The sequence below is a fragment of the Nipponia nippon genome, unplaced genomic scaffold (genome assembly GCF_047370975.1).
Source record: "Nipponia nippon isolate SJK-2023a ecotype South Korea unplaced genomic scaffold, ASM4737097v1 scaffold_6, whole genome shotgun sequence".
Taxonomy (NCBI): domain Eukaryota; kingdom Metazoa; phylum Chordata; class Aves; order Pelecaniformes; family Threskiornithidae; genus Nipponia; species Nipponia nippon.
In genome coordinates this window covers 48,401,252-48,415,328 of record NW_028262380.1, presented here as the reverse complement: position 1 = coordinate 48,415,328, position 14,077 = coordinate 48,401,252, and the positions used below count along the sequence as shown (strand labels likewise).

Below are 14,077 nucleotides of genomic sequence, written 5' to 3'. Positions count from 1 at the left end.
AATTACCTCTTACCTGAAGTTGTATGTATTCCTTTTAGTCAGGTTATGCTGTCTTTGGTCATTTAAATCTCACCTTTTCATTAATTCTTTTAAGGAAAACAGTCCATTTTGTGCATCATAGGAATGCATCTTACCCCTGAATCACCATAAAGAGTTTATTTTTCCTTCATTTACCTGAATTAAATTTGGATTTCTGAACAATATTTCAAATGAAATATTCTTGAAAATTTTAATTAGCCATCTTCTGACAGAATGAGAAGATGAAACTACATGCATAGCTATGTGACAATTCAATCAGAATCCAAATTCAATGAAAAGAGCAATGATTTAATATAGAATATGAGACATGAAATAAAAGAGGAAAAATGTGGAACTGAATACATTATCCTGCTCAGAATCATCATGTTTAACAAAAATGTAGTAAGCTTAAAAAGCATTATCAAGATTTCCAAATAATTATTATTTTCAAGTGAGTTATGAAATTGTTTAGTATATAAGGCAATTTATTTTAATGGATTTTAATTATTTAATTTAATTATAATTGATTCCATGCAACTGTGATGGAATGAGATTACTGTGCAACCTGAACTCTTCCAAACAGCGTTACAGACAACTAGCTATTTTATTACCTTACAAAGGGCATTCTGTTCACACTCAGTGTCCTGGATGCCAGAGGAAAGGACTTTATTTTTAGTGTAAAAATGAGAGGAAATGTTGCTCTTAAAACTATTGGCTACCTTCTTTGTTTTAGCATTGTTACTTGTTAAGAGCAGGAAATTTTGTTTTAAGTGGTTTGTCATTTGCTCATCTGACTGTCAAACGCAAAAATATGCTGATTTTGACAGATATAATTTTCTATACTAGTCAATATATTTATAAGATATTTACTAGAAAAGTTCTGGAAGCATGATCCAACCATCCAATAGGTAAAGACTGATATGAACACTGCACTGGGTTTTTTTAGGAACTAAAATAGGGGGTTGTAGGTTGAATTTTCATTGCCGGGCAACTTTGATTTACTACAGAAGCCTGCAAGGGCAATCATTCATAGCACCCTCAGAGCACAGTTAAAGATAAGAAAAAAATTCAAGGTCCGAAGAATGTCACTATTTCTCTTCTAATGCTGTCAGCAGTCTTTTTGTTTGTTTGCTTGCATGTTCAAGAAGAAAAACTACCAGAAATAAAGGAAGCAGCAGCATTTCTACTTGAATCCCTGTTTTTCAGGGGTTAGGTTAATAAATCGTTGCTCTGGGTCCTCAAATCCTAATCCTTTGAATTTCCTATTTTTCTTATTTTCACAAATTGTTTTCAAAATTGTTTACAACTTCTTTTTGGCAGAGAACAAATTTCTTCTGTTTCTGATACCTTTCACAGAAAATGACTCCTTCAAACAGCGAATTTTTACAGTTCCTTGTCAAAAATACGACCAAACTCTAAGGTTTGTTGTGACACAAACAGGGCCTATACAGGTAAATAGCAAAAGACAGTACCCATCTGCCGGAGTTCTCAATTTCAAGTATATGTGACTCAAATACTGCTTCAAGCAGAGGTCATAACATGTAACACTTAAAGTGGAGAAAACTAAGAGGAAGGTAGCTTTCTGTCTGCAAAGCACATTGAAATGGCACGAGGATAAGATCAGCACTGAAACTAGTGCAAGGAGGGACGACAGGATCATCGCAGAAAGCAGTCAGATGGGCTTGAAACACTATTCAATCAACTTATGGATTAGTTAAGAATATTAAAGGAAGTGAAGAGTGATTTAAAATGTTTATATTTAGGGTTTTTTTCAGTTCAGTCAGACAACCTGATTGCATTTGGAAGTATCTCAAGCGCTTTAAATAGCCAACACATCAACCTTTACATTATACCTAAGGACTTGAAACTCAAGTATGGCAGCATGGACAGTCTTTGCCTACCTGGCCAAATAGACTCAAAAGCTTTTGCTGTACTCTGTGTTTGGACGTAATATATACACCAAAAATGAGCTACTGTATAATCTATATCATTGGGTTTTTTCCCTCTTCTCTACTCATTATAGTAGTCTCTTTTTCCCTCCTTTGTCATCTAACCCCGGTTCATCCTTGCCACTATTTCCTGAGACCTCTTAATTGCTAATGAAAGAAAAAGCTAACTGAGCATAAAGAGATGACTTACAGAATAAGAGGTAACATATTTTATATCTATTAGGAACAAAAAAGAGGAGTCAAGAAGTTTCACTGGTGAATCTGTCTCCAGTGAAGTGATATGCGAACAACCATTCAAATGAAAGCTTGGCGAATAATACGGTTTCTTACCCTCTGGAGACTGTGTGACTTGATTATTTATTGACTGGCTTCTAAGTGCCTGTTCTGTTGTAATGCAGTTTATAATATTTAAAGACATTAAATATTTAATATTAAACAAAAAGTAGAAGAATGGGGTTTTCTGAAGGTCATTAAACTTGGAGGTCAAACACTTGAATCTGACCACAAGGACCAATTCCTGAGGCACTCACGCAACTGACAAGTTTAGACTAAATTAAAACTAAGGACCCTTGGCTTTGGCTTTCGTTGTTTATACTATTCAGACTTTTTTATTCTTTTTAAAATAAACTTAGAGTTTTCCCACTCTATTAGTTAAGGTAGAAATAAAATTAGGAGGAAAAGCCACATTTATTAATACCAGTTCTACAAATAATCAGTATGTAATGTAAATCTCCCCTGGACTGAATACACTGGTACCATTCATACTTGTAGGGGTCCCAGGATCCCATATATCCTGTAAGCTAACTTCTATGAGAGTTTTAATTACAATCATGCTTTTTTTCCCACTGAAATGTAAAATATTTGATATTTACTTATGCTTATATAAATAAGAAAATACTACAAACAGAGCCAAAACATTATTAGCATTCGCTAAAAACTCTCATACTCTTAAAAGAATTTGATCTTCTTAGCAAATAGACTTTTATTAAATAAACAAACTAAAATTTTGGGATAAAACCCTCCTGTTTACCCTGAAGCTTTGCTAAATTTCCTTTAATCAAAACAACTTAAATTTAATCTTATTTATATTTTCTATAGATTGAATGGGAGAACAATCTGACTATGCCATTGTGTTACTTCAGTTCCTTGGGGCATTTCCATAATTTCAGGCTGGATTGTCTAGCCTAACCCATGAATGTATCTACACTCAGGAAAATTTAGGATCAGATTAGCTTATCTATTGCCGTAGAGCTCTGGGGTTTATTTTCTTTCTTTAAATCGATACTTGTTTCCTAACAAAACCTATCTTCCCTCTTATTATTTTTCCTTAACTACAAAGAAATTTTAATTAATGCAGGTTAAGCCCATCTCTCCTGAAAAGACTGAAACCCCAGGGCCTTGACCTTACTCCCATGGGAAGCCTGACAAACAGGTTCTCACGACACTTTCTGAAAATACAAGCCCGCTGCAGCAAGGGGGAGACAAAATTGAGAGCCCAGAGCTCGCCACCCTGGTCTCTGCACTTTCCGGACACCTAGGATGGAGGGCCCCCATACATCACCACAATTGACTCTCAATGTGTAGGATCAATGAAAAGACGGAAAACAGCAGATTAACACACATTGCTGTGACATCCAAACTGTATCTTCCGGAAGCAGCAATTCCCCCAGGGCAGCCTCTCCTTTGCAAAGTGACACATGATTAATTACTGTACAGTGTTGACTCTAGTAAAACAGGGTTTGGAGGCCTTGGGCTATCTGTGACTTACATTCAGAGAAAAGTTCAATTTTAGGGTGTCCAAAACTACTTGTAAATCCTGGTCAAATTCATGGAATAAAAAGCATTTTTTAAATGTCAGGACAAATGTGTTTAGGGATAATTTTTTTTTTTTGCATTTACAATAGAAACAATAAATTAAGCACTGGTTTAAAAAAAATTAAAGAGGTTCTTATCCCATAGGTTCAGAGTGCTCAGTATGGAGTGAAAGGGAACTGCTCCTCTGCCTGAGGAGACCCGAATCTACACCTTTCATATTTCAGGAGAGTGTTTTAACCACCAGGCTACTGCACGCTCCACTCTTTCCTGTTGGAAGGCTTCCACTTTTTTTCAAAATCTGACGTTTTTTGACAGACAGTGAGAGAGCTAGAAGGATGCTCCAGCCTGGTGGTTTGATCACTCATCACAACTTTTTAAAAATAGCCTGAAACCAAAATATTTTATCTATGGTTAAAAAAAAAAAAAAGTCAATTAAAAAAAAATTTCACCTTATTGCCTATTTTCAATCTGTTAATTGAAACATCAGTAATACTCACAGCATCATCTTTACCTTTAAGTACATTGCTGAAAATTTGGCTTGTAGACCCAAACAGGCACAGAGGAAGGAATGGCTGAGTAACCACAGCAGTAATTACTGCAACAGCCTTCTTCACCCTTCATTCTCTATTCTGTTTGTAATTATCCAAGAGCATTGATTGGTTTTCCAAAATTATTAACACATTTCTTTTTTACCAATTCCTAATCAAATATATACGATGTTACTCAAGATCTAAGAATTCACTAGTCTCACAACACCCTTAGGATATAAAGGAATATTACTTTCATTTTACTGAGGGAAATTTGAACTATAAAGAGGATAAATGACTTGTTCAAGGTGAACCTCACGAGGCAGTGTTTGAATCAAGAATATAGTGCAGGTCAGATCTCTAAATACGTCTGGTCAATTGTACAGTGGGATTTGTGGGCAGAAAAACGTGAAAGGCACTCCTTTCTGCCCCTCATTAGGATGAACCCATCCCCTGAAGCAAGAAAAGGTACTTACCACATCTAATTGGCAGGAGGCATAACTACTAATATTCTCTGAATGATAAAAAGTAGAGCAGTGATTCTCATCATTGTATGGAACAAAAATAAATAAATCTGTAAGCACCTTATGATTGAAGCTGCTTTGTCAATAGGTAGCATTCAATAGGGCAGGCTCTACCAAGAGACACACTGTAGAAGCCTGCCCGAGTGACAATGTACCACAGCCTCCAAACTTCTCTCCCCTTCACCTCACCCTACCCCTCATTCTCCTTCTTCTGGAAAATCCAAAACTTCAGTAAGGTTTTAGAGTATCTCTGAAAGCTACTACAGTTCATGAAGGGTTTTGCAAAAATAAGAAATTTCATGGTGCAACTGGTACACACCACTCATCTCATCTGAGCTTGTGTGCATTGACAAGTGAAACGACGAGTAAACACTGTCCACCCATCATTAAAATGATTTTGCTAAAAGAGTGAACCCACTGATGCTCACGGTTTCCCATGCTGAGGGATGGAAACACATCACCTTTGACAAGGGAGCTTTCTGTTTGATGTGAGCATCACTGTTATACATGGGCAGCAAACTCAAAAGCCAGACAATGCCTCCAACTAACAGACCATGCTGGTTTTTCATGCTGGTGCACTGCAAAAGGGCAGATGGGTATTTGCTACATCCAAATTAACTTTTCCCTGCTGCTGCACCGGAAAAAGGTTTCCCTATACTATTCATTACAATTACCATTCCAAAAGGAGGGGAGATTGGCAGCCATAAGAACACAAATTGGGATTTGATACCCACCTGCTGCACTGTTCTCAGGCACGCTTGCTTCATACAGGTTATGGCTGAATGAAATCTCCTCCTCTTGTTCTTCTGTAAAGATAATGACCACAGCTGTGGCTGTTCGAGGTGAGATACCTCGATCTGAAGCTGTCACTACCAGCTGGGTACTGAAGTCCTTGGAAGCCAAGGGCTCCTGAAGAATGATGTCACCTGTCTTCGTGTCAATCTGAAATACAGTTTCTGCTGTCATCAAACTAAAAACAACAGCTCCATTTGATCCCAGATCCATGTCCTCCACTCTTACGGTGACTACGGTCTCATTCACAGGGGTTTCAGCAGGCACAAAGACCCTGATAGGATTCTGCAAAAAAACAGGATCATTGTCGTTGACATCATCAACGTGCACCACAATACTGACAGTGGTGCTTCTTGGCAAATGGCTGCTACAGTCACTTGCCACAGCCCTAAATGTATACTGGGATTTGGTTTCCCGGTCCAATGCCTTTGTAATAACTATAGAGCCCGTTACACTGTTGATAGCAAATGCTCCGAAGGTGTCGTCAATGAGGGAGTATGTAACTTCGCCATTCAGGCCATCATCTTCATCAGAAGCAAAGAGGTCGAGGATGGCTGACCCTTCCTCTAGGTCTTCTCTCAGGGATAGTTGATACAGGGTCTTTGCAAACAACGGGTTGTGGTCATTTTCATCCAAGACTGTTAGATAGAGCTGTGCAGTGGAGCTTCTCGAGGGACTGCCTAGGTCACGGCACTCAATTACAAGAGTGAAATTGCTGACATCTTCTCTGTCTAAGCTACGAATGACCAGCAGTTTTCCTGAAGTGTTATTTAGTGTGAAGTATTCTCCAACATTTCCACCTTTCAAACACATAAAAAAAGTTATCACAATCACTTTAGAAAAAAGAATCCCTTGTGAATACCGCTATGTTAATTGCAATACCATGATCCAATTGCTCATACAGCTGGTGCACTCATGTGCCTTTCACATATTTTATTCCTCTTATATGAATTAAAACCTGCATTTCATTTAAATCAGTGGGTGGCAATGACAGTAAATACAGAATGTCATATCAATTTACAGAGTGGCTATTTTGCCAGATGCACGTCTTCTTTCCCAAAGCAGCACACCTTATAAAATCTCCTGCAACTATGCTGCTGCATAGTGACCTCTTCCCAACCTTAGTTACAAATTCCAGAAACCTATAAAGCATTGCTGACAATTGTAATTACTTGCTCCTTGTTCTCTTCTACAAACCTGTCCCTTGGAAGTGAATAGCTGTGCAAGGTCTTGATTTGGGGGGTGTGGGGAGGGGGAGGTAAATATGAAGCAGTCAACAGAAAAGTCAGCATTTTTAGTAATAGGGAATGGCATACATACTTTATAACATGTAGAAAGACCAAAGGTAATTAAATTAAAGATCATAAAAAATTGTGAAATTAAAACCAAGAAGCCATAAAGGAATTAATAACTGTTTCTTCAAAGAAAAATGTGTTGGCTGTTACCACAGTAGCTATCTGCCTACATTTGAGCTATTGCTGAGAGCCACAAACCAAAGTAAGCACAGCAAACTTGTATTTGTGCAAAGATATTACAGGACGCTTTGAACAGCTGTGGAGCTTACATTGGCACAGTGGACAATGGGAGAGTTTGGCAATATGAAAACCAAGTGTGACATTACTAATTGCTGGGTGAAAGAAGCTCTCATGAAATAAAATTAAATAAATAACATTAGATTAATTCTTGTACTTATTTGCAAGGGTATATTTACTTTCAGGACTTCCACAACTATAACAAAAAGGACAAAATTATGCCTTCATGATTAATGCCTCCTTCCAGCATTTGGTAGTTTTTTTGTTTTTCTTTTCTGCACTATTTCAAATCCAGAAAGCAGACTGAAAGTATGCCTGGAAAGTGCTTATTAATGCTGACAAAGGGGTGAAAGATCTTTTTTTTTTTTCCACATGAAAGAAGCACATGGACAAGATGGGAAATAGGGAGGCCTCGTAAAATCAAGACCAGTCCAAAACTTGGATACTGCTGTTTATATACTTCCTGATTTATACTAACAAAAATGATGGAGTGTAACTTACCAATTATTTTGTATCTCAGAGCTCCGTTATTGCCAGCATCCATATCTACAGCCCGGGTAATGTAAACGACAGAAGGCTGTTGGTTCTCTGGAATACGGATCTCAGAGGTGGGAAAAAGAAACGTGGGAGAGTGATCGTTTTCATCCAGCACTATGCAGATAACTGTCACTGTGCTCGACAGCAACGGGGTTCCACTGTCTCGAACCAAAACTAAGATTAATAAAAAGAAAGCAAATTTTATGCAATGGTTGTGGGTGCACCAATAGACATTCCTTAATAATAGCAGAATAGGAGAGTTATTTGTGCTACGCAAAAAGCACATGCTCTTCTGTACCTGAAAATCTTACCACTTCCATCTAATTCAGACGGCATGACAAAAGGTAACACTGGTAGGAACACCACACCCATTCTCACTTCCCATTTTACAGGCACTCATAGATATTTCACACTATTACCTTTAATATTGAAAACCTCCTGGGTTTCCCTGTCCAGTGATGCAGCTGTTACAAGTTCTCCACTGTCCGAGTTCATCTTAAATTTCTCATAACCAGTTCCTGGTAAGATTTCATACCGAAGCAATGAATTCAGTCCTTAAAAGCAGAATGGAAGTCTTAGTAAAACACAGTCACTCTCCTTACATTCAGGTCTACAGATTTGTCTCTTCTCCCCCTCCCCGGGAAATGGGTTATGGATGAAATTATTATTTTTAATGCAGTGAGTAACTGCTTCTTCATTAGCACAAAAATCCTTCAAAATCCTTGTCCAGATGCTGCTTTGTGCCTGTTTTCCAGCCACTCAAAGTGACCCCAGTAACATTTCTAGGCACTCAGGGCATGTCTCCAAACAAGCTGACATATCAACATGGTGCAAGAGAGCATTAGACTGCGGAATCCATGCGTTTGTCTTCTGCTCTCACTGAGGTAGGTAGTTTATTTCTGAACAGGATGTCAGGCAGAGCACCGGGCTGCTCTGGCAGCTCTGGTTCTCCACTTAACTTCACTCGGAGCCAATGCAAGTATCTCTATACAGTATGACACTGACTAGTATAAACATTCAGAGAAAACATCCACTTCTTGGCATGCCCACCAGTTCTAAATATTCATAATACTGAGCAGGCAGATGTCTAAGTCCCATCAGGGCTCACAGGGTAGCCATCTCCCAGTTGTCTTCAACAGACAAGCCAATTTGGTGGCCATTCCCACAGCACATCTCAGGCCTTTTAGATGGCTCCCGCTTGTAGCCAGTCTCTGAAATGATACTGCTTGGTTTTATAAAGTCGTGCAGGATTTCCAGAAGAGAAGGTTAAAGAGTTTCCTTCCCTCCAAGTGTTTCTGAATGCCAATTCCATTCAGGTCCTAGTCAGACCTACCATTTGTATATAGTACCGGGATATTAGCCTTCCTCTCTTTCTCTGGGAAGTAGGCTAAAACCGTACAGGCTTTTAAAAACCTTTCTTTCAAAGTTGCCCGCCTGAGTTGAACAAGAAATGTGACTCCATATTCTTGCCTATTACGGTTACAAAATAATTTCTTTCATACTTCTTTAGTTTCAACACCCTCCTGAGAAAAGTATAATGTCATCACCATCACACTTATATTATTAACTTTAATGAGTTTAATCCTACATTATACTTGAAGGCTTGTACTATTGTGCTCGTTTTTTTTTTTCTTCCAAATTTTTCTAAGTTTCATTCAATCATTCTGTGTTTTTCCAACCAACAACCAGTCTTTTAGTAGGGTAGGGTCAGTTGGAGCACCTGGAAAACTACAGCACTCCTAGTCATACGAAAACTGCTATTCAGAGTCAAACACTGCCTGCCTGTTCTCATCTGCTGCAGTTGAAAACAGGACAATATGCACTGGAGTTGATGGAGAAACACCAGTGTGAGAGAAGAAACAGAGCCTACAGTTTTTAACATCCATGACTTCCTTTGTTTGCCTTTGAATAGCTTTGCTAAATAGTTGACAATGCTAGAGAATTATTACTGTAAATGCATTTGCACCTAAACGAAGTCAAGGAAGGGATATATTCATACAATGCACAGCAGAAGGAAAAATGAGTTATAGAAATCCCTCCGGCTTTCCCGAAGAAAGGAGAAAAATCACAGCAGTAAGGACAATCAAGGAGAATGTCTTGAAAGTTTAAGGTTACCAACACACATTATCTGATATTAGATACCATTTAACTACGTTTAAAAAGATACTCACAGCTCTGCCTGCATTTATCTACCCTTGATGACCAATATGCTACAGATGGAAAAAAAATACACATGACACTGCAGGGCTGATATTAACTGTTAGCCTTTGGTCTCCTGCAGCTGGACTGCTTCAACCCAGTGCCTTCACTGGCAGATTTCACAATGGACATTACTTACAGACAGTGCTGAAAAAACGTACAGGTACCATCCAAGTTGACTATTCACACATTGTTGAAATTAAAACTTTTAACCCTTAAAGGATACAGATACGTGACACCTTATTCACATTTATTTACAAAGCACTTACTGTCTCCTTTCTCATACCCAGCTGCTAGGAGCGTACACACCTAGCAGTAGGAAAAAGGTGCACACCCTGCCCAAGAGAGAAGTGTGATGACTCTATGCATTCACATACCATGGCACAGCAGCTGACACGTTTGCACTTGATCCAACCTCTTGGTTAATTATTCAGTAGTGCTAGTCACATTTTGGGGGCTGAAATTGCAAACTGAAATGAGAAACAAACTACTCTTCCTGCACATTACAAGCTGGAAGAGGACCGAAGCCCCTTCCTTGCCACTGGCTGGTGGCAAGGACCCCTCTCCCTGCAGGCCAAATGGCAGGGTGGATGTATGGTGCCTGAGCTGCAGCCAGGGAGAAGCTTCAGCCCCTTTTCCCATTCCCCCACCACAGCATGGGCAGCCCCTGTGCTCCCACAGCTTCTCAGAAGCAGCAGCCATGGCATTACACTGTGGATATGTCTAGTGCCAACACCAGTGAAGAACCAATGGGAACAAATGTCCTCCCTGCCCCAAATCTAGGCTCAAGTCTCATCTTTATAATACTAGTGTTGTTAAGACCATGATAATCCACGAATATGAGCAAGAGAAAATGTCTAGCAAATGGCAGTAAGCCCTGCCTCATAATTTTACATCAGCAGTCCCTATTAACCTTCTGAGATTTCTCTCTTAAGGCTCCAGACATAACTACTGAACCACAGAGGTGCACATCAGCTTAAAAGCAGATGTTGACAAATGCTAGTTCAGTTCATTCAGAGCTTCTGCAAAGACATATCTCAAGACAAACCCCTGACCTATCTTAAATATGCTGCAGGTATCTTTGTTTTCCTATGCACTTTTTTCCCAGCATTTACCTGTATTACACCTGCCTTCACACTTGCATTTACTTGTGTTGCACTGTTAGATGTTGGCCTTGGGGCGGGTGGAGAGCTCCCACAGTGTAAGAGGACTTAAAGAAAGTGAGGCAACATAGAGTTACGGTAAGTGCAGCTCTTGTAATGTGCAGGATGAGTTGGCCAAACAAGATGTTTCATGGATATCCATGTGAAAGAGAATAACTACAAGCAAAAATTTTAGTAGTGATTTCAAAAAAAAAAAAAAACAAACCAAAAAACCAAAACACACACAAAAAAAAAACAGACCTTTTGAACTGGAAGCAAGCTTAAAGTTTGGGTTTAACACAAAGAAGGTGACGTCTGTTTGCTTCCCCTCTTCTTGTCACAGGGAATGAAGTAGAAAGGCAAATAAAAGAAAAGGTTGATGATGGCCGATATTGTCAGTAAAAATGATTCCTCCCTGTGGTCAGTCAGGGAAGAGACAAAGCAGGGGGAAAAAAAAAAAAAAAAAAAAAATCTGTGATGGGAGGAAAGTCCTCCACTGAGACTATGCAAATATTACTGGGATGTGAACTGCAATTTAAAGAGTGAATAAAAATGAAGTAAAAAATGTGATGTATAAAATAAAACCATGAGACGAGTCATCTTATTTAAAAATTCTGTTCCAAAAATATAAGAAAAGTGAGTAGTATTATATTTATATGACTCCTATATAAATCCTATTTTCTTACATTATGAGCATCACTTCAGTATTCGTCTGGAACAATACTGTTACACGCACATGACATGGGGCCAAATCAGGCAAACGTGAGAAAACGATCCAACAGAAGGACTGTGGTTACTGGAAAATGTACTTTAAAAAAAGCAGGAAGGAACCATCAGCCACAACAGTGCTCCAGCCCAAAGCGTCTGCACAGGCAGGCGCACACTGTGCCACCCAGTACACTTGGAATGCCCTTCCTCACCACCCTGCCAAGCCACCCCCGCTCCCTCCTCCTAACGGCTCCCAAAATTTCCCTTCTGCTGTATTTCCCACAAGATGTGCAATAAATAAATATAAGGGACTGAGAAAGGAGGGAGAGGAATTCAAGCAAATTCCCACTTCTTTCTCACAAATCTTCCAATTTTTTCCTTCAAATACTGCCTTTTTAATAGTGTGATCCACAAAAGAAAGAAAATACTTGGAAGAGCAAGGTACAGAGGTAGACTGTAATGCTGTGCAGCTGTCATGAAGATTTTCATAGACAGGGCTACCCACCCATTCCTAGTTTCTAAATACTTTACATACTTGTGGGGAAATGTTTCTTCTATATAGCACCCCTGTTGAGTTCACATCAGCCTTTTGTAATCAATACGTTCTCTACATTAGAATGACAACTCTTACTGAATACAGAAAATTATTTTTCTAATAAGATCTATTGTTTTATCTATTTTTTGGCTAGCACAACCCTAAACAATTATAAAGATGTGCAGAAAGTGAACCCACAGTAAAAAGAAAGTCATTCACAGAGTTGAGACAACCTTTGGGCCAACTGCAGCAGTATTGTGATATTTAATTCTCTTTCCAGATTTTATCTTTATTGCAGACCACAGACTCTGTGTAACTGCTTCATGTTACACCAAGTGTATGCACTGTGCGTGGCATTACTTAAGATAAGATCCTTTCCAGCACACAGACTACCTGTAACATCATATTACATATTTCAAAAGAGCAGGTAGTTGAAGAACTGGAGGGAATTTTTTGTTACTTAGCAAAGACTCTCTCACGTTTACTCCTTACCTGTGATTCGAAGAGCATATGAACCACCCCTCCTTACTCATCCATTCTGCGTATGTTTGAAAAGCAATGCAATAACATTCTTATGTATGTAAAATCCCATTTGACATCCAGAACGGCTTCCACGATCCCTTCACAGCTCAACTACCTGGAAAATCTTGGATGACAGTGCCCCTCTCTGGTCAGAAAAGATTAGTGCATATTTGCCGGTTCTACAAAACCAGGATCCTTGTCTAGAGAACTGTTTTAAAACTATTCAAAACTCTCTGATTGAGAGCAACAAAAGGTTCAAATATTAACTTTAACCGAGTTGAACATTGTTTGCTGATTTATAACCAGAGCACGCTGGCTATTTTCTCGTGAAAGCTACAGTACGCTGAGCTACTCTGCATCATGCAAACACACGTTTTACATTTAATGTGTCAGTCAGAGCTGAAGCTACCCCAGTGCGCAAGTCGGAATACCTCCAAGCCCGGAATAAAGGCTGAGGGTCTGAACCAAAAGCCCATGTTTTGAAACTCAAAACTCATACATTACCTTGGGAAAAGCACAACAGCTGCACACGCAAGCACAACCGGCAGCAAGATTTGATCAGTCTACTATGGTCCACAACGAAATTAATAGCAAAAGGACAGAAATTACCTGCATCCCTGTCCACAGCTTCCACTTTTATGACAAACTCCCCTGGATCTTGGTTTTCACGAATGGCAGTCTCGTAAAGTTGCTTCAGAAATATCGGAGTCTCATCATTCACATCAAGAACAATGATGGTTAGAACCTGCGTGGCAGAGAGCGCTGGGCTGCCATCATCGAGAGCCGTGACTGTCAAACTGTAGCGCTCCTGAATCTCACGGTCCAGAAGCTGGGCTGTAGTTAAGAATCCTATTATAAAGAAAGAAGGTATTAAAAAAGTGTTCTGGTCCAGGTTAGGATCCCAGTTGTTCCAGCACTCACAGCTTCAGTGTAGCATCACCACGCACGCTGAGCCACTGCTGCAAGGCTTCCAGACTCTGGAGTCAGTCATCACCTGTGATTCCCTTTAGAGTGCTAATTGGCCCAGAAATACTCATTTTGACATCAAGGGAAACTGGGATTCATGGAATATTCAAGTGAAGTTCAGAGATTCCTTTTTATTTAACTTTGGGCTTAACTTTTTAACTTTATTTAACTTAAATATTTGTCTTTTGCACATAAGTTATGCAATCAGGAGCTCTACAAATCAGTGTCAGCTGTATCACATAATGGATTCAAAATCAGAATAAGAACGAGAAAATATTGCAACTATTAGGGTGAAATTTGCATTTGTGTGC

The 14,077-nt window shown here is 39.2% G+C and overlaps 1 protein-coding gene across 1 annotated transcript in view; it reads right to left on the bottom strand.

Moving 5' to 3' along the window:
- The window catches only part of DCHS2 (dachsous cadherin-related 2), a 118,680-nt gene that overhangs the window by 18,010 nt on the left and 86,593 nt on the right, over positions 1–14,077 (bottom strand). Inside the window, exons 10-13 of the mRNA XM_087736658.1 lie at positions 13,410–13,649; positions 8,114–8,248; positions 7,659–7,868; positions 5,568–6,425 (exon numbers count right to left, since the gene is read on the bottom strand). Coding sequence (XP_087592784.1) covers positions 5,568–6,425; positions 7,659–7,868; positions 8,114–8,248; positions 13,410–13,649 — 1,443 coding nt within the window. The remainder of the gene's footprint in view (positions 1–5,567; positions 6,426–7,658; positions 7,869–8,113; positions 8,249–13,409; positions 13,650–14,077) is intronic.